This window comes from Natator depressus, chromosome 2 (assembly GCF_965152275.1).
Source record: "Natator depressus isolate rNatDep1 chromosome 2, rNatDep2.hap1, whole genome shotgun sequence".
Lineage (NCBI taxonomy): Eukaryota > Metazoa > Chordata > Testudines > Cheloniidae > Natator > Natator depressus.
The window spans coordinates 228,570,161-228,592,146 of NC_134235.1; the positions used below are offsets into that span (position 1 = coordinate 228,570,161).

The window sequence follows — 21,986 nt, forward strand, 5'->3', positions numbered from 1 at the left end:
TATAACTATCATGGAAAGTGGCTGGGGTGGGGAGGAGACAGCCAACCTAATTGGTGGCAAGTTGTGGTGGCCAATGCAGGTACTCGCTCTTGTTAGGGGGCTTATTCCTTCACCCACTTACTTCCCTGGTCCTTCTCGCATGAACAGAGAGCAACAATACCTGAAGTCCAAAGGTGCAAACAATTCAATGTTTATTGGGGTGAACTTCCAGCAAGCATGATTCCAGTTTCCTTCCTTAGTGTCCCCCTTCCCAGCTCTGACCCCACAGAGCCTTACACCTGTGTCCTTGTTCCCATTTCCCCCTTTAGCAAAACATGATTCCAATTTCCCCACCCCCATTCCCTGTTCCCATTTCCCCCACCCACACACCCACCACTTCCTGATTGACTGCAGATTATATAGTAAAACTTGAGTTCTGCTTAGCTATACCTTAACCAATCATTTTCCTAAAATTTAACTAACCAATCCTAACATGATTATTTAACCAATTATATCCCACCACCTTAATTAGTTTACACCCAGCAAAATTAATTATACAGCAGACAGAAACAATCACAGAACCAGACAGAGATTATACAGACAAACAATGGGGAAATGGGGACTACAGTGATAGAACAAACACAGAAATTGATAAGTGAGTTCTTGCCAGACAGGATGTTATCAAACTAAGTTTCCTTTTACATCTTCAAGGCACTTCCCTTTCTTTGGAGGCGATAGGCATTATCAGGACAGGATTGTATTCCTAACAGCCCAATAGCACCTTATTTCAATGTGACTAGTTTGGAACGTGAGGATGTGACCGGTCACTTCCCAGCTTATGGCTGCCTCTGCTGCTTAGCCAAAGGCCTTAGCCTAAGAACAGGGCCTCAGACTGTCACAGTAAGAGAAGGACCTTACACTGGCAGACAGTGATTTTGATTCTTTCTTTTATACCTCTAACTAGCCAAGTGATAAGAATACACCTAAATTCTTAGCGTATAGGCCTTTACAGACAGGCCTGTATATCTATATCCTAAGAACTCTATAGGGGGTTTGGTTCCCTGATAAAACAGAATTGGAAGTGGACTTAGGAAAAGGCATCTCCTGAAGAAGCTGGGGAATGGGGAAGGGGCTTCCAACGTCTGATATAACAAGGAGACAACCCCCTTTACACAGCACCTTAGCCCTCATATGAGTTAAGGTCAGTGGGGTCCCAGCAATGGGGTGAGAATCAGGTGTGGAGGGGTGGGGTGGGGTGGTGGGGCTGATGGCAGTCTTCAAACAGGTGGAAATCATTAAGGAAAGAATGATGACTTCACTGTATGACCTATTGCCAGATAGTTCCCAGATGAATTAAATAATTACAGTTGTGGCCTAATTATCCACATCCCTTGCATCTTGTCTTTCTCCCTGCATGTCCAGGACAATGCATGTATGCATTAAGGTTCTGATTCAGCAAAGCAATTAAGAATGTGAATAATTCCATCCCTATTCTGTAGAGCACTTAAGCACGTGTTTAAATTTAAGTGTGCGAGTAGTTCCACTAATGGAAATTCTCCCTTGCATGTACAGATATGTAACAGCAATATCATTGCCTGATTGACCTCAGCAGGGTTGATTTTACTATCTTTATGTTTGAACTATAATTTAGGGGAATATACAGACATTTTCTGACTTTATCTATTTCCTTTGAGTTGATAGTGACTATAGAAGTACTTCCCCATCCGTTAGGATGGACAGCTGTAGTTAAAATGAGTCTGGCTCCAACAGAGGCATTCCTTGATGTATTCTTTGAATTTATTCACCAACTGAAGGATTTTAAAACTTATAGTGCCAAGTACTGTTGTCTGAGTGTTAAGACTTCTAGTTCTATTGGGAAAGTCCACTGGAGATGAGAGCTATGGCTGATTACAGATCTGACCAAGCTGAATGACCAGGTCATCAGACTCATCCCCTTTACATTGCCAGAGCAGCACAAATTGGACAGAGCATACACACAACTTTTTGTGAAGGAAATAAATGTTTTTCCCTTTGTATACGTTCAGTTGCCAAGCAATAAGTGAATTTTAAACAATAAACCTTCCATTTCTATTTTGCCAAGCACTTTCTCTTAGGTCCTTCTTTGAATAGTGTGCATGTGCGTGTCATATTCCTTAGGGCTACATTGTAAGAACACAGTCTGTCCCAAGTAAGGGACAGCACGTAGTAGCATTGCCTCAGGAGCAGGTTAGGGAATAAATTGTGACTCAGAGTCACAATTCAATCCCTCATTCCAGAGAGGAAGCAATTTGTGCCAGGTCTTTCCCTGATGCAGATTATTAATTCCTCTTTGAGCCAGCTCAGCTCAGCTGGGTTGGCTAATGTTTTGGGGGAGGAGGGAGAGCAAGAGACAAAACTTGTCTAATTCCCCACTGCTACCCACCGACTCCCCACCTACATGTATGGGAGAGAAATTAGTGGCCCTTTGGAATCACAATGTGACCCACAATGGGAATAGCCCACACATGGGAATAACAATCTTACAGACCCTTACTCCCCAATGGTGGGGTATAATAAGCAAGCTGTGATCTTGCTTTCAGTCTCCAGATCAACTCTTGAGTATTTTATAATGATATTGCTTGTGGTACATAAGCCATTGTGGTGATTTGGCATACCCTGCACCCCAGCAAAGGTGATCTCATTTTCATCCACAACATGCACATACAAATTAGGTACACAGAACTGTGTGCATGCAATAAAACCATATTTGAAAATCTGCTTCAATCATTAGAACATAAGAATGACCATGTTGGGTCAGACCAATGGTCCATCTACCCCAGTATCCGGTCTTCCAACAGTGGATAGTACCAGATGCTTCAGAGGGAATGACCAGGACAGGCCAATTATCAAGTGATCCATCCCGTTGTCCAGTCCCACCTTCTGGCAGTCAGACATTTAGGGACACCCAGAGCATAGGACTGCATCCCATGTTGGCTAATGGTCAGTGATGGACCTATTATCCATGAACTTATCTAATTCTGTTTTGTACTCAGATACACTTTTGGCCTTCACAACATCACCTGGCAATGAGTTCCACTGGTTGTGCGTTGTGTGAAGAAGTACTTCCTTATGCTTGTTTTAGACCTGCTGCCTATTAATTTCATTGGCTGACCAGTAGTTCGTGTGTTATGTGAAGGCGTAAATAACGCTCTTATTCACTTTCTCACACCATTCATGATTTTATAGACCTCTATCATATTCCCCTTACTCATCTCTTTTTTAAGATAATAGTCCCAGTCTTTTTAATCTTTCCTCATATGGATACTGTTCCTTACCCCTAATCATTATTGTTGCCATTCTGTTTTTGTTTCCTGTTCTAAGATATTGTTTTTGAGATGGGGCAACCAGAACTGCATGCAGTATTCAAGGCATGAGCATACCATGGATTTATATATTGGCATTAGGGTATTTTCTGGCTTATCTATTCCTTTCCTAATGGTTCCTAACATTTTGTTAGTTTTTTTGATTGCCACTACACTCTGAGCAGATGTTTTCAGAGATTATCCATGACGACTTCAAGATCTCTATTTTGAGTGGTAACAGCTAATTTAGACCCCATCATTTTGTATGAGTGGTTCAGATTCTTTTTTGCAATATGCATTAGTTTGCATTTATCAACATTGAATTTCATTTGTCATTTTGTTGCCCAGTTACCCAGTTTTGTGAAATCCCTTCATAACTCTTCGCAGTCTGCTTTGGACTTAACTATCTTGAGTAATTTTGTATCATCTGCAAACTTTGCCACTTCACTCTTTACCCCTTTTTCCAGATCATTTATGAATATCTTGAACAGCACTGGTCCTAGTACAGATCCCTGAAGGACCTTTCTATTTACTTCTCTCCATTCTGAAAACTGACCATTCATTCCTACCCTTTGTTTCCTGTCTTTTCAGCAGTTATTGATCCAGGAGAGGACCTTCCCTCTTATCCTATGACTGCTTAGTTTGCTTAAGAGCCTTTAGTGAGGGAACTTGTCAAAGGCTTTTTGAAAGTCCAAGTATACTATATTGACTGGATCACCCTTGTCCACATTTGTTGACCCCCTCAAGATATCTAATAAATTGGTGAGACATGATTTCCATTTACAAAAGACTCTTCCCAAACAAATCATGTTAATCAATTTGTCTCATAACTCTGTTCTTTATTATAATTTCCACCAATTTTCCTGATATGGAAGATAGGCTTACTGGCCTGTAGGTGCCAGGATCACTCCTGGAGCCTTTAAAAAAACAAAAAAAACCCAACCCAACCCCCCGCCCCCCCCAAAAAAAAACAACCCCAAAAAACCCCAAAACCCCCCCAACAACCCATCATCAGTGTTACATTAGCTGTCTTCCAGTCATCTGGTACTGATATGTTACATACCACAGTTGGAAGTTCTGCAATTTCATATTTGAGTTTCTTCAAAACTCTTGGGTGAATATCATTAGGTCCTGGTCACTCACTACTGTGTAAAAATTTATTTATTTGTTCCAAAAACCCCTCTACTAACACCTCAATCTGGGACAATTCCTCAGATTTGTCACTTAAAAAGAATGGCTCAGGTGTGGGAATCTCCCTCATACCCTCTCTGTAGTGACTCACTTTTGTATCTTTCTAATTCTTGCTTTTGGATTTGCTTGGCTTCATAATATAAGTCTACTACTAGGCTTTGCAGTGTTAGTAGGTCCAAATACCTTCCAATAAAAACAAAACATTAAAAAACAATCGCATAGTTGTTTTTACATACCGTTTGATTGAGGGATGCCTGGTTAAATGATGCTGCCTGACGGTACAAAGCATGTCTAAGAAACATCTCATCCTTAATGGCATGCAGGCTGAAAAAAAGAGTGTTAAATTCAAAATGTAAACAAATATAGATTATAGTGTAGGATGTCATTGCGAATAATTAGGATTGATGAATTAGTTAAAATATATCTCTATATATCTTGCATTAGAATCTTTCCATTTCCCTTTAGATTACACATGACGCTGTGAAGGATCCTATGATACTATATGTTAAGGTATTTTAATGTATTTTAATTATGCAAATAAGTACATTTGTGAATATGGTAGCTCTCTTTGGCAAGACTTGAGGACCTTAACATATACAACAAAAAACAAGCAAGCAAAATAAAAGCTATAATTAAGGGCTTGTATCCATAGAGAATTAGTGTGTGGCAATCCAGTGTGTGCATCTACAGTGTATTAACATGCTGTGCAATAGCTTGCTATAGAGACAAGCCCTAAACATCCTGCCCTCCCATAAGATGATCAGAGCCAACACAGAGTACAGAAAATACTTTAAAAAAATGAAAACAGAGAGAGAAAAGAAAAGATAAAGTTAAAAATGGAAAAATGTAAAGAAAAACTTTTGTGCATCTTCTATTTTTAAAATATGGTACTTCTTTTTAATACAACAGAAGGATTATGAAGACATATCTTACTTAAATGACTATATGACTTATGATGTTTGCTGTACTTGCAGAGAGAACTGAAATAATGGGATGTGACATTCTGCTAACCCCTCTCACATACTATGACAAATACATCTTTTTACTGACCATCAAGAAAGAATTCTCATGAGTGTTCCTTTTACAAGCCTCAGGCTTAACAATAAAGCAAGCACGCAGAAGAGAATGAGAGCAAAAAGACAATAAATATTCAGCAATCAGTTGTGCGTATTGCTAGATATATACACTAAATGTATTGATACAATACCATACCCTGTGGAGTTGAAAAATCCGTGAGGAACAGAACATATCCACAGCTTTAAAATATCAGCCATTTATAAATCTATTGTAATTTTATCTTGTAGCCTCTCCCAAGGCTATTTAAGGGCAGTGCGCCCTCTGTCTCTTCCCCACCCCACCTCTTCCTGCCCCCTTTGCCCCATTCCTTGAGCACGCCCCGCCCTCTCCCTCCCCCCGCCCGCAAAGCACCTCCTGCACATGACTGAATAGCTAATCTGCGGTGGGTGGGAGACGCTGGGAGGGAGGGAGAGGAGCGGATCAGTGGGGCTGCTGGTGGGTGGGAGGCACTGGGGGAGAAGGGGAGGAGTTGATCCACAGGGCTGCTGACCACCCACTATGTTTTTTCCATGGGTGCTCCAGCCCCAGAGCACCCACAGAGTCAACACCTATGTGTAGAAGTGAGGGAGCTTGTCCCCAAATGGAGGAGACATGGTTGGGAAGTTTACAACTGGAATGCTGCCCTTGATAGGAGAGTCAAATTGTCTGCTTGCCTAAAGCTGATGGATGACATGCAGGCTGGTGAACCAGATGGCCTTCTCCTCTGTGATTTGTGTCCCTTCCTAGAGAAGTCTTGCTGTGTAGCAGGATAAGATGCTGAAAGTACCACTGGAAGAGGTATTTTTGCTGCTGTTGCAGACTTCTATAATGGTGCCTCTTTAGTGCTGAGTCATAAGCCCCCAGTGAATTTAAAGTAGCTTGAGTCCTGTGACAGGGTTGGGACTCACCACCGCAGTGCCTCCTGCTGGCACGTCTCGGAATTAGCTCCGTCCTCTGCAGGGCACCCTCTGCTGGTGGTGTCCCATCTGTCTCTCACCCTGCTGGCGTCTGGACCCGCGATGCTCCTCACTCAGCAGCATCCTCTTCAGGACACTGCCCTCCAGCAGTGCCCACTGCTCTGGTCTAACCCGCTTCCGGGGGTTTGGTGTTATCAGCAGTCCACCATCTGCACCTGCCATAGTGGCCGGCTGCAGCCTCTGAGTCTAGCCCCTTCATCGCAGGGGCCAGCCACAGCCTGGATCAGGCCATGCTCCTCTTCAGCCAGGCGTAGTACAAGGGAGAAGGGGGGGACCCAGGCCCACCCGCTACTCTGGGTCCTGAACCAGGGACCCTCTAGTGGCAGCTTCTCTGCCCTCCTTCTCTCCCCTAACCCTGCTATTGTCCCTGGGCCGCTTCCCCTTCGGCCCTATGCACCTACCCGGCCCTTGGTAGCTAGGCCAGCAGCCTGGGGTTTTCCTTGGCCAGAGCTTCCCAGCTCTTTCTACCCTTCCCCAGCACTGCTCTGTCCAAGGTGCTACCTTTCAGCTTAGGAGCCAGTCCTCCTCCCTTGACCACTAGGCAGCTTTTATATAGGGCCTATGCCGGCCCCGATTGGCTGCCTCTCCCCCCGCCCTGATTGGCTCTCCTCAGGCCTTCTCTGATTGGCTGCTGCAGGTCTGCACAGCCTCTCTGGCCTGGTTCAGCCCTTCTTTTCAGGGGGTGGGGCACCGCCGCAACACAAGTCCTTAAAATAATGTGATGTCTCAAGAGTTTTTTTCAGAAAACAAAAACTGATCATCAAAAGGTAAGTCCTGTATGCTTTGTTGGACTTCAGGAGCTATACCAGATTTCCGTAACCACAAAGCTCTTCTTATTGTTACAGCTAAGGCCATAATCTTGCAGGAGACATCCACAATGTCCAGTGCTGATTACAGTGATGTCTTTGCCACTAGATGGCCTTCTGCAATGAAAGCCTTAAAACTGTTCCCTGAAGGATTCTGACAACTCATGTGTAAATTTGGGCATAGCCTCCCAATTTACAAAATCATATTTTGATAACAGCACCTGCTAATTAGCAATGTGTATTTGTAAAGACAAAATTGAATAAATTTTCCTTTCCATTAAATGTAACATTTTAGACTTTTTGTCTTTAGGTGTTTACTTCTATCTCCCCGCATGTAACCGCTCAACTGCCACCATTATGACAAGAGAGGGTTAGGGGCTGAATGTGAGTAGATACACTCATAACCCTGCAGAGGGTTCATACTACCACTTTTCAGTATGCTGTACTATTGACAGTAAGGAAGCTGGTATATACCACAAAACCTTTGAGGGTTCCAAAAGCACTTCATTACTAGGGAGGGCTTCCCTCCCAGGAGTCAATGACTGGACACTGTCTACCAAAGCTGTAGCCACTAACCTCAGGAGATCTTGATATGACTTAAAGTCCTCAGACACAGGAGAAGATGAATCCAATATAGTGGAATCATCTGATGAAGAAGGAAGCCGGTCCAATGGAATTTGCTGTGACTTGCTAATGCAGTAAAGGCTCAGACTGTATCAGCTCAGGAGGACCAATATCAGTATGCATCTCCAGCCTCAGTGGGTTGGGAAATAGCAGGAAGGTTGTGTGACCGTGCTCTGGAATAAGCCCAGAATTTGGACCTTGAAGATCAAGGAACATTCTAAGTGTTCCATGAAGACCACTGAGGGAAATGATATGGCACTGGTGGCTGGTAGGTACTGGGGAACCCTTATCTCTACTGCAAGAATGGTGCTGGTCCTGATACTGATGGTTAAAGCAAATACAAATTTTGTGTCCACGCAGGGGTCTGCAGCACACACTCATCTGAATGGAGCGGCTGTCACCCCGCCCTCAGACTCCAGCTTGGCTCTCTGAATCACGCAGCAGTGGGCTGTGATATGTGACAATAGGCCGCTGGGCATTCTGGGAGTTGTCCCAAGCTTGCTCAGACAGAGGTAAACTACAATTCCCAGAAGGGAGTGTGACTTTTGCACCTGGTACCTGGATGGAGAAGGAAAGGCAGAGGATGACTCTGAGCTAGGAGACACGGCACTTCCCACATAGTCCAATGCAAATGGAGGAGGCACCCCTCGTGGAGGCATCACATGTCCCAACTCATCTGAAGCCCAGTACGGGGGCCACACTGGTATTTACAGATGCATTACAGCCAGTGCTTTGACTACGAGTAGTGCCATTGAAGGAGAACTAACACTTGGTGCTGGAAAAGGCATTGCTATCGAAGTAGGGGACGGTACTGCCTCTGCAGATCTGGTCCATACCAGGCCTGTAGACACTGAAATTGTCTCTGGTGCCAAAGAAGGAAACAGTACCAACAACAGACCCTGGGTGCTGATACGGATTCTGGGGCCACAGACAATACCAGCGCAGTCGAGGACTCCTGTATCAAAGGCGAGTCTGGAACAGAGAAGCAGAGTAAATCTGCTGCTACTTGAAAAGCTTGTGGGGTCAATATGGTGCGTGCTGAGATTGACTATGTCGGTACCAGATTCAATGGCCACCACACAGACAGTACAGGAGTCAATGGTACAGTGCTGGAACGATCCCATCTTGGTACTGGAGACTGGGTAGACAGCCCCACTCTACCTTGAGCACTCGAGGAATCCTGGTGCTGCCCAGTACTCCTCTTAGGTGAGGAAGACTCTTTTCAAGCTTTGGTCAGTCAGTGTTATGAGTCCTCTTTCTCAGGGAAGGAGATCAAGAAGAACAGTTTCTTCCCCTCGGAGAAGAGTCAAAGTCTGGCTGCATAACAGCAACGTGTGGCAGCACCAAAGCCCTCTGAGGGGGCCGGTGATTTGAGGAGGATCCTGACACTGATGTGGGCTTCACAGTTTGCTCTATAAGGTGCTGCTTGAGGCATAATTCTCTAGCCACCTGCATTCTCTTTTTGAAGGATTTACAAATGGAGCACATTTCCTTAATATGCCCCTATCCCAAGCACAACAAGCACCAAGTATGGGGACTGCTTTTCGGGATAGCTACCCCAAGAGGGACAGTGTTTGAAACCTGGTGAAGGCATAATGCCACGGAAAATCTTACTATTAAGATTACTAAACTAATCAACTACTAAGAGTACTGCTAACTCTAATTAGCTAACTATATTAAAAAAAAAGAGAGAGGGAAACCTCAGACAACAAAAGCATGAGGTAAGATATCATACAGAATGCTCTGACTCCAGCTGCATGCAGTGGAAAGGAACTGAGGGGGGTCACAGTGGTGCTGCCCTTAAATAGCCAGGAGAGGGGATACAAGGGCATGTGCACCTGCTAAACAAAGTTCTCTGGCTCCGGCATGCACACACTTGAGTGGAATATATGTCTGCAACCACCTGAAGAACTACTAGCTAATTTCTCAAGGTCCAGTTTAAATGAGGTAAGCTGAACAGCCACAATATTTTTCCATTTTCTTTAAAAAGAAGGAAAATATGCTATAGACGAGCCTATTGATGAAGGGAGGCCTAAAAGAGATGAAAAATGTTAGTTTAAGAGAACAGAACTTCATATACGGGTAATTACTTCCTCTGCATTCTGTCTTTCTATGTCTGTCTCTTTGATTGCAAGCACTTTGGACCAGGGATGGTCTTGATTTTTTGTTGACTTATCCAGCGCTGAGCACATTTTCAGCACTTAGCAATTAATAATACAACAACAACAACACCACAACATCTTGAGAAAGTTATTGACAAATGATAGTAGTCTTAACTTAAAAGGTAAATGCTATTTTTATTTAGATATAAATCTTCCATATCCCTCATTATTTAAGAATCAGTGTGTCAAGGTGATGGGAAAGGAATACTAATTTGTCTGGAATCTCAGGAAAAGAGACTTTTTCAAGCTTTTCAGGCTGAGGTTCTCAAATACGTGCTTGTCAAAGATGGGCATTTGCTTCCTGACCACTATTCTCTGTTTGATCTGATACAAGGATTTTCACATGCCAGCTGTAATGTTAACAGGACCTCTCATTACAGAAAACTTTTCACAAGACATTTAGACAAAATGCCCAGGATAATAATAGCTTTGGCTGATCAAAAAATTTAACTCTAGAAACAGTCATATCAATTAATGCAAATGTAACCCCCCCACCTCCTGGGTGTGGTGTTCTGTCCCACCTAATGGTACCGAGACCACATAAGGCTTTGTCTACACTACACAGCTTTTAGCGACATGGCTGTCGCCACAACCATGCCGCTAAAAGTCGTGCAGTGTAGCTGCTATTTGTTGGCTCTCCTGCCGTCAAAAAACTTCCACCCCCAAAGAGCGGCGTTTGTGCTGTCGGCAGGAGAGAGCTCCTGCCGACAACGCACTGTTCACATTGGCACTTGTTGCAGCAAAACTTTTGATTTGGGGGGGTTAACAACTCTGAAAGACAAAAGTTCTGTCATTCAATTGCCGGTGGAGGGTGGAGGGAGGGAGGGAGAGAGCTTTTAGCTCAAGCAGTAGAGGCTCATGCATTTAGCTCCATAGGTCCCAGGTTCGATCTCATTTACCGACGACCGGGGTCTGTCGGTTTTACAAGTGGGGGCTTGTCCTGGCTTTCAACTGGGAAGTCTCTGAAGCTCGGGATGCGCTTCCTCAGCTAGGGGAAGTATGTAACCGACACACCTCCTGGGTGTGGTGCATCGTCCCCTCTAGTGGCAATGAGGCCCTTTAGAGATTAATGAGTCTACTTTACAGCCTTAGCTAACAGCCCTATAGCTTTTAGCTCATGCAGGAGAGGCTCATGCACAAAGCTCCATAGGTTCCAGATTCGATCCTGTCCGCCAACGACCGGGATCTGTCGACATTACACAAAGAATGCTAGAAGCAATGCATACGGAAAGCCTCATTGGATATGTCTACACTGCAATGTAAGCCCAGGGTTTCAACTCAGGTTCAACCCTTACCTCCCCTATCTGTATGGGCACACATTGTGCTAAGTCAAGGCTCAGACCCACGATCCCCCAGGGGTGGAGGATCTGAGCCTGAGTCAAGCCAGGACCCACGGTTCAAGTTCTATTACTTTGCAGTGTAGACGCAGCACAACTGGACTCGTACTCTGGAGGTCTTCCAAAAGTATTCCACAATTCGATGGGCTGACTTTCCTTGTCCTCTGGACAATCACATTTGGTGGATAGTTAAGTTTTCCCATACTGTACCACAAACAAAGGGCTAGAGTGGCCACATTTAGGGAGGGTGTTAGGAAGTCTGCGATATGGAGGGTTGGACTCAGGCCCCCGTAGTGCAGCGTAGACCCTGGAGCCCCAGGCTGGGACCCAGGGTTCAACAATTCCTGGGGTTACAAATGAGTGTAGATGCTCAAGTCCTAGGTTAACAAAACCAGAGTCTGTTAACTGAAGTTCTACTAACCATGGGGTTACATTGCAGTGTAGATATATCCAATTAGACCAAGCACCAGAACCACAATTCAAGGTGGTTAGAATGACTGTTAATTACACTATAAACTTGGCATCTTTAAGGAGTCCATGGTCTTTCCAGATGTGTTTACGAACTTGCTAAAAAGGTAGCACCTGTTTTGCTAATTTGAGGCGCTTATGTCAATTTCCACAGAGCATTATTAAAGGTAACAATTCCAAACTAGATAACAGGTGGCACCACTGGAAGCTTTTGGTCACAGATTAATTTAGAATTACCAGCTTTTTATTGGCTTTCTTTTTAGAACTGTGGAAATCTTCAGGCAGAATCTCACAGCTGCTAAAATATTTGATTTCCACCATATCAGGAACCAAATCCAGTTAGACGTGGTCCCTCATATCTGACCAGTTCTGGAGTTTGACTGAACAGATAACTCCCATTATTAGCAGAAGGAGAAATGTAAATATTGTCTCATCCATTATGAGGGCATGGTATATCTGTAAGAACAGTAATGTTAAATGAGCAAATTAAACAAGACACAAGCAGTGCTAACTTGATCACTTTTTGCTAAGATTTATAAAACCACAAATAGGAACTCTGAATTATGGCAGAGTGAGGTGGTTCAAGTTAGCCACAAATTGTGTCTTGACTCATTTAACTATTTAAATATTTAACCTTTTCTGAATATAAAGTAACTAGTTGTTTGTTTGTTTGTTTTTCTGATGTTTCAAATTACAAGTTTAGATTATTAAAATTACCCAGTAGTTTAATTTGTCTTTTCTTATATGTGAAATGTTTTGGTTTAGATCTTTTTTTTTGCACGGTATGTCTTAGGTGATTAGTAATGGGATATAGGGCTAGACTCGCAAAGGAGATAGGCACCTGCCATTTTAGGCAGGTAAATCCCAGAATCAGGCACCACTGATATACACAAATACCTGCTCAGCTGCTGCTGAATCCTGCAGGAACCTAAATTTTTGCAGTAAAAAAGTTTCCCAGTTGCCTATGTTCCTCCCTCTGGCCATACACAGTGCTGCTTTAGTCTAGACATCCAGACAGCTAAGGCCAAGTGTGATGCAAGAACCAGGGGAAGATAGCATTCCTCTGCTCAACTCGCCTGTGGGGCTCAGTCCAGTAGCTAAGCTCTAATCAAGCTTATTGGATTGGGCCCTGCACACAAATGGTTGGGGGTTTGAGGGGAGAAGGACCTCCCACATAACTTTTAGCCCAGTGGTTAGGGCACTCACCTGGGATGTGGCAGACTCCTGGTTAAGTCCCCCCTTTGCCTGAAGGGGAGAAGGGATTTGTTACTTCTCAGGTGAGTGCCCTAACCACTGGGCCATGGGATATTCTGATATGGGGCTCCCTCAATATCTCCTGTTGAAACTGTTCTACTGTGTATACATATTTAAAGAGTCATTGGGGGGAGAGAGAGACAAACAAACAGACAAAGAAACATGAGAATGGCCCTCACCCAGGATGTAGGAGACCCAGGTTCCAACCCCCTAATGACTCTCATTATTTATCCACAGTGGAGCAGATTCACCAGGAGAGATTGAAGGAACTCAGTGGTTAGAGCATTCACCTGAGAGATGACAGATTCCTGTTCAAATCCCTTCTCCTCAGGCAGAGGAGGGACTGGATCCAGGGGTCTCCCACATCTCATGTGAGTGCCCTGATTGCTGGGCTAAAAGTTATTACTGAGCTCCTCCGTACCTCCCTCCCTCCCCAGCCCCAGCAGCACCTGACTTCAGGAGAGAGTTCACAGCTGAGAATTCCAAGCGGTAGGCACCAAACTCGCTGAGATGGGTGTGGCTGAGGGCAAACCCCTCTGCTTGGCATCTCCCATTAGTTAGTTTAGATGGTTCTCCATCTAGCATGCTGGTTTTTGTGAATCCCTCCCTTCCATTGTATGGGCAGCCTGAGTACCTAACTCAGTCTTTGTGACCCCCAGTGATATTCTAGGGGCCTAAGTCCCTCTGTCAATCTAGCCCATACAGTCATCTGTTCCAAAATCACCAGTCAGATTCTAGCCCCAGGTCAATAGTGGCTGAAAGACAATTCTATCTAATATCTATTTGATAGCCTATAGGAAATAAATTGTTAGTCTTAGTATAATTCCTAGCGTACAAGTGTCCACATCACAAAAAACACCATCACAATTGATGCTAACTGGCACCTTTCATGGCAATCTTAGAAGAAAGGCCAAAAGTGTGAGTTTGCCTTGCTGTCCTCTATTTATGTCTGTAAATGAACAGAGGACATCAATCTCCTGTACTCTCAAAGCGGTAACTTTCATGAGCATTAAAGTCACTTAAAAAGGAAAAGTGCTAACAATTAATTTTTAATTAAATTGATGGAAAAAGTTGAAAAAATAGAATAAAAAGTATAAATTTAAAAGGGCTTACACGCAATACATTCTAAATATTTGGCAGGCACTTTATCCATGGGGCCACACAGTCTGATCAACATCTATAAAATTGACAGATATTATTTTCGCCACAAGAGGGCTCTCATATTTTACATTTATATGCAATAGAAACATGAGAATAATAAAAAAAATATAATTTATAAAAATAACTTAAATGCAAACTCAAGCTTGTGTGCTCTTCAGGTAGTCACTACAGCTGGTCAGAAATTTCATAATGAATCTGTTTTTTTCAAAAACTGACAGTTTGTCAAAATTGAAACTATCAGTTTTGACTTAAAAAAATATCAAGAAAAAAGTTCCTAAACTGTCAAAATGAAAAAATCTGGTTTCTGGTTCTAAACAAACTTTTTGTTTTGAAATTTAAGCTAATTAAACCGAATAAAAGTTTTTCAAATAAGTCAAAACCAAAATGAAAAGTTCTGAAATTATCGAAATGAAAGGTTTTAACTACCCTCCCACCCCCGCAAAAGAATTGGTTTTCTATTTCACATGTATTTTCAAGATTTCAAATTTTGATCCAGATTCAAGGTTGGAAAAACCCTTTGAACTCTTGAAAATATTAATGTGATGGGAAAACCATTTCCTGCCATACTCTAGTAGTCAAATTTTCATGGAAAAAAACCCAGTTTATTACGCACAGTGCTTCCATAATATATCGGAAAAAAATCAGGAAAACCAAGAATTTTTCTGTATTCTGGTTACATACCTCTCTGTAAACAGAGTATCTGTCAAAATGAATCTATTTTTATGGTGTTACAGTGATTAGATATGTACAAAACCACACGTTCACCTCTAACTTTAGCAGGCTCAACTTTTAAAAGCACTTAGTGTTACTATTAAGAGAATACATTACATTTCTCATCAAGTTAGATCTCCTATAGTTTATAATTATGCTAGTACTTTTTTTCTAATATGGTTCATATATTACAGTAATGGGGGGCCATATAAGTAGCTAAGCTCACGAAAGCTTATACTCAAATAAATTGGTTAGTCTCTAAGGTGCCACAAGTACTCCTTTTCTTTTTGGGAATACAGACTAACACGGCTGTTACTCTGAAACATACAATTGTGACTGCCACTCATTGGAGCAATGAAATGCAATGCAAGAAGTCTTCCCAAACATGTTTAGTCAGGTTTGGTTTTTTGTGCGTCTTTATCTGATGATACTATCAGATGTGCATAGAAGGATAAACACCCACACCTTACGCTAGGCAACTTTGTACACTTCACTACATGGCAGCACCAGAAGGTCCAGTATGGAGGGTACTAACATGAGACTTTTGCAGTTGCAGAGGTGGCAGAGTGAAGGGAAGAGAGAAGCTTTGAGAAGACGGGTAGAACAGAGGAGAAGGTTGGCTGAGGGAAAGAGATGCAGAAGGACTGGGAAGGAGTAAAAGGATCAAAAGGAAAAGACAAGGAAAAAAGAGGAAGAATATGATCCTTGAAGGAGAGAGAAAAAGTAGTGAAGGATAATGATCTAAGAGGACTGAAGGGAGATGAGAATAAAGGAAGAAAACTGGAAAAGAAGAACAGTAGAGAGGGGAGAGAAAAGAAACAGAAAAAGGAGAAAAATATGAATAATATAGGGGCCTATTGTAGCATGATATAAAAGGACTTTAACAAAAAAACACTCACCAACCCTCTGTGTAAAGGAGTTTGGATCAGAGGATCAATGTGCTGAAGTGAATGGCATGTGAACATGGAAGAATTCTTAAAATAGTGTATACTCAAATTTGTTACTGACAAAATAATGATAATCTTTACATGCAATTTTAAAATTACTTCTGTGACATGCATAATGAATTTATTATATAATATTCTGTGTATACGTAATCTTATGAATACTGGAAACATGAAAAATTAGTAGTTTCCATCAGTGAAAAAAACAAACAGCATTAGTTAATATGGGTATGATTACTAGGGACACTCACTTAATTGGGATGAACAGCCACCAGTTTCATGTGATGTATTTAATAGGCTTAAAAGAAATCGGAATTCTTGAGTTCATTCTGAGATCCTGTGCCAGATAACAGATAGGTGGTAAACTGGTAAATATCTACTTTTGAACGATTTTTTTCAATTACACCACAGTGACTACACATACACAGCATTTAGTATATTCATTATGCATATCATAGAGGTACATTTTTCAAAACTGTATATTAAAAGCATGACCCCCAGTTGTGTCATTAAGAGATTTGTGTGTGAATCATTTTGAATTTTTTCTCCATATTATATGCCATTCGCTTTCTTTACACTGGTATCATTTCACTGGGACATTTAAAATTCAGCAGCATTTATTTATACTTAGAAAGAAAATAACATTTTTAATAAAGTAGTGGGGGAACCGGTGGTAAATGTTGGGATTTTAATGGCAACAACTTTAAAGATAGAAAAGAAGATATATTATTACATTTTCAATGTTCTTTCCACAGTCTTGATAAAAGTTAAACTAATCATAAAATTGTGCCTGCCTCTGAAGAGTGTATTAGTACTACAACCAGATCAACAGTATACTATCCAACCAGTGACTCATTTCTTATGATCAGATTCTGCTCATTTCATACTACACCAAGCTAGGGAAATGTTTGAGTCATTGCATTATGTAGTAATATTGTATCTATAAAATATCTATACCCTTAATATTTCCCTATATAGTTTGCAAAATTATAGACATGAGCTATTTCTATGAATATGGTCAATATTATAATACCACTATACCTTTTCTTTAGAATTTGGAATTTCTTTGCCCAGCTTCGGTTAATTTGTTCAACTTCGTTTTTAAGTCTGAAATAAAAAAACCCACAAAATGTTAAAATATTTATAGAGTTAAATGAATGTTTTAAAAATTCTGGCCGATACCTTTGTATGTGTTGCTTCTCTTGACCTTCCGATATCTTCAGCTTCTCAATTTCAGCAAGTAATGCTCTTTTTTCTGCTTCCTTCTCAGGTGCAAAATATATTGCAAAAAGTTAAGTAATGTATTATTTATTTTCTATGCTTAATGTACAAAAAAATACAAAGTTTTACTCTTGGTATTGACACTTCTAGTTTTGGCTGTTACGGTATGGAAACTAGATGTTTAAAGGAATTAATAACCATAGTACAAAACCTTTTAACTCTAGTCATTGTTTCAAAGCTAACCCAGGTCTGGAGTGACTGAGAATCATTACAATTTCACAGCTTTTTGGAGGGCTATATAATAAAGATGGCAGCACAGACAAGTAAAGCGTAACTTTTGTCATGTATATCATATTTGTCTAAGGCCAATCCTACTGATATCAATGGCAAAATTTCTATTGCCTTGAATGGAAGCAGGATCAAGACCTTTGATTATACATTCTTATGGGCAAGGACCATCCATGCCTTTTGGCAGAGAGCATACAGTCTAGTGATTAGAACATAGAACTGAATTCATGGTTCTCAGCTCTGTTACCGATTCTTTGTGTAACTTGGACCTTAGCCCTTCTGTGCCTCATTTTTTCCATCTGTAGTACAAATATAATCATACTTCTCTCACAGGAGATTAATGAATGTCTGTAAAGTGGTGCAAAATCCTTGAATGAAAGTCACTATAGAAATGAAAATAATTATAATTTTACCATAGTAACTAAAAGGTTTAACAAGCAATGGTTCTGAATAGTCCATAGACTGGTATCAAAGGACAAGAAATCTACATAAAATATTTACAGAGAATTTGTTGGATTTTAATAATAAAAACAACACCTTGTAACTAGGACTCTTCTTCTGTTGCTGCTTGTGATATCCCTTTTGTGATTCTCTGCTCTCATGAGGCACTGTAATTTCACTTCCACTTTTCACTGTCTCCTTCATTTTTTTTGTATCTTTTTCTTGCAATGATGGAATCTGACAATCAAAGAATCAGTGGTGATTATGTACACTAGGAAAAACAGTTTTACTTTTATGGTCATTTTAATCCACAGGAGTTAAGAAAACAAGTTAGGAAAATGACATTGTAGCATAATAATTACTTCAGCTACTGTACTTCAAATAAGGACAATACCCCCGGGTGTTTCAAAATAATAAAATATGCCCAAATTAAGTCACCTCAGTGGTTCTACTCTCACACACACTTAGCAAAATTTCATATATATTAGTATTATATCTGCAAATTAAACATTATACTAAGTGTAAATCTGGCAAAACAAAGGCCATATTGTTTTAAAAAAATTCTAAGGGGCTAAATTCATCCCTGTTATATCTCTGTTGAAGTCTACACTAGAGATGAATCTGGTCCACTGACTATATTATCTGTCCTATTTCAACTGAACTTTCAATTTTGCTGAAGCATATTGTATTGAATGCTGGCCCTCTCCACTTAAAGCCAGCCATTTGTTTTGTCAGCGGCTGACACATTCCACTTTCTCTGGAGGACACATGCTGATCTCTATGTGGCCAGTTCACTGATATGGGAAAACACCAGCCAGTTAAAGATTAGTTGGAGGTGAAGATACATTGCAGTATCAGACCTTTTTAAATAAAGACAAGCAGTTTAATCCACATCCTGTGAAAACTGCAAATTAAATTCATTGTAAAGATGAATTATAATATTATAAAAATGACAGCATACCAGTCACAGGTCCTAATTCTCTCCCACATTGATTTTACACTGGTGTAACTCCCTTAATTTCAATGAAGCTACACTGGGGAAAATGAGAAATCTGTGACAGGAGAATCGGGCTTACCCTAACTTTATACACATTGGGCCAGATCTTGGGACATGCTATAGTGGTGTAAGGCAGTTATAAAGCCATTAGATTTGCTTCCCCTCCCCAGAGGTTTTCTACAGATGAATCCTCATCATTTGGAGTAAAGCCATTGTAAAAGTTCCTATAGCAATTCCCTCCCAGCTGCTGCACTGGGAAGGCATGGCTGGGAAAAAAAGGGGCATAGCCAGAGAATCTCCATATCCTGATAATCTCCAGTTACCAGAAGGGCACCTTGAGGAACTGGTGGGCATTGTAGAATTCTAGCTCATTATGGCACTCAAAGAACTGAAGCACACCAACAACTATCATGGGGGGAAAGAAAGGCAAAAACATAGATAAAGTTTACATGCAGTACCAAAGAACACGACTTGCTAGGAAATTCTGACCTTATAAATTACTCGAACTTCACACAGTTCTCTTTTAAAGTGATCTATTCCCTCCTTTCCCATATTTTAATTCATAACCACCTATCTTATGTGGTCATCTACACCTTCTGGTGTTTTGATGTTATCTCTCCTGATTAGAGCTGGCAGACATGTGGGATTTTCGGTTCACAGGAAATTTCACTTTTTTGAAATTTAGTTTTGTTCTGAATCAGAATTAATCAAAACAAATTTAAAAATTTCCTGTGACCTGGAAATCCTGAAAAATATCTTTTTGGAAACAATGACACATGGTTTTTCCAATAGGAAGTCTGTTCCCTGCACCTAGGGTGACCAGATAGCAAGGGTAATAGGCACCTATATAAGAAAAAGCCACAAATATCGGGACTGTCCCTATAAAATCAGGACATCTGGTCACCCTACCTGCACCTGCTGAGTAAAACTGATATTATTGTCAGTTTCATGGCTGCTTGCCCAAGAGTTGGAAGCCCTGGACTTCTTGCCCAGGGCAGTCCGCAAAGCAGGGATGCCTAGGAACTACAGATCCTGGGAGCTTATTCCAGGACTTCCAGGGTCCTAGATTCATGGCACGAAGCATGTAAGTCCTTAGATCCCCAGATTAACTTGGGCTCTCAACACTTCCTGACTCCCTTCTGCGGGGTTGGGAGCTGAGTCCATGTTAAAGTCGGAGCTCCCATGCCTCCCAAGTTCCATGGCATGGAGTCTGGAAGCTCTGGCATGGCTGCCTGCTACGGAGTTGCAGACCCTGGAAGACTGGGATTTCTGGCCTTGAGGCTGCCTTAGAGCCACAGATCCTGGAAGATCTAGCAGCTTGATGAGCTGGCAGGGTTTCATGAAGGTTCCATCATAACCCAGCCTTTGATTCACCAAAAATTCATCAAACCCAAGATGTTATTGCAAAACATTTTGAGTTCAACAGACTGGCATTTTCCAATGATACTCTGTTTCATCGAAAAATTTATGATCAACTCTACTCCCGACCTTATTTGTCCACTTAAGTCTTTACCTTCAAATCTCTGCATCATAGCCACTCTCCTTTTGGCCAAAGATGATTGCAGTGAACCTCTCTGAAACATGTGAAAACCAATACTAAACTGGTCAGAAGTATGAGTTTTGAATGGTGTGTGAAATCCCTTCCCCTCTCCAAGGATCCCTCTGGATGACTAAAGAATAATGGTAACTCTGGAAGGGTTGGGCCAAAATCCAGTTGGACCAAAAAGGTGATGATTGCATTGTTGGAACTCAAGGGCATAGACTGCTGCTTGGAAAATTCAAACTGTATTTAACAACATTTAACTTTAAATACATCTGACAGAAATAAAGAAATTATGTTGCATTACAGACAAGACTGACAATTATTCTAAGAAGCATTGGCATTTAATGCAACCATTTGCAGTATTATTGCCTTCTCATTTAGTTTCCCAAAAGTCATAAATTTATAATTATTTATTATTGTCAGACACATCCCTCATTCCAAAAAGACTAGCTAAATGTTAAGCACACCTTAGTGAGGCTGAAACTAATACAAGTTTCTGCTCCGCTACTGATAGATTCAACTAAACATTGGCTAGCAGTTTGAAAGTTCTAAATGACCATCTTGCCATTATCTTCTTCATTCTACTCAGTTAGTGTGGCCCAAAAGCTCTCAGGTGCCTTCAAGGTGTTGTTTTTTGTTTGTTTTTTATTAATGCTCAGAGAAGGATTAGTGATGGCATATCCCTTAACCATAAGTCATTTGAATATTCTTCACTGGGAGCTCTCAACAACCACACTTGGCACACGTCTGGTCTTTGGACAGCCTAGGCACATGACCATCTTATGATAACATGATACTTGCTCACAAGTGGGTCAGACCCTTGCTTGAGGGCATTAGGATCCAGGCAATATTGGTTTATATGAACAGCACAAGGGCCATATGTTTTATGGGAAATCCTTTCTCTGTATCAACAGAGAAGTATTGGAAGCACATACCTCTATACATTTGTCTATTTATACAAACCTTTATGTAGTTAGAATTGTGAGGGCATATTGCTTCACATGTATAAAACTGTTTTCAGAAATACCAGATTTTATTAAAACATGTTTATTTTGATAGCTGTTTTCCATCTGTGCTCCCTCAGTATTTAGCGGAGAAAGTCATTCATAGCTATCAGTTTAGCATGGTTACAATATCTCAGTACTGTAGGCAATATATGGAGACACTGAACCTTCCTCTAAAGCTTGCTAATAAAGTCTATCTTCTCCTGGAAATCTAAATGCCCACTGACAAGGGTCACAAGATTTAACTCCAATTAGGGAATTTGACTTATCAGGAACAAAAAACAAAAAAAATTCCTGCTCTTCCACAACAGGACGGTATAAGAACACTGCATATCAACCTGCTGGTTACTATCACACTCCTGTTTCAGGAAAGAAATTTCATATATTTCAGGTAAATAGTCACAAAACCCACAACCTTTAGCAACTGAAGTGTGACCAAAGGTATTGTAAGGTTCAGTAATTGAAGTTTTACACAGACAGA

The 21,986-nt window shown here is 41.2% G+C and overlaps 1 protein-coding gene across 3 annotated transcripts in view; it reads right to left on the minus strand.

Moving 5' to 3' along the window:
- Positions 1 to 21,986, minus strand: part of C2H10orf67 (chromosome 2 C10orf67 homolog) — a 159,577-nt gene that overhangs the window by 34,625 nt on the left and 102,966 nt on the right. For 2 of the 3 annotated variants that reach the window (XM_074946078.1, XM_074946077.1), the window contains exons 11-13: positions 18,058 to 18,198; positions 17,053 to 17,273; positions 4,748 to 4,835 (exon numbers count right to left, since the gene is read on the minus strand). In XM_074946078.1, the coding sequence (XP_074802179.1) occupies positions 4,748 to 4,835; positions 17,053 to 17,273; positions 18,058 to 18,198 (450 nt within the window). The remainder of the gene's footprint in view (positions 1 to 4,747; positions 4,836 to 17,052; positions 17,274 to 18,057; positions 18,199 to 21,986) is intronic. The other variant, XM_074946079.1, reaches the window with a different exon arrangement.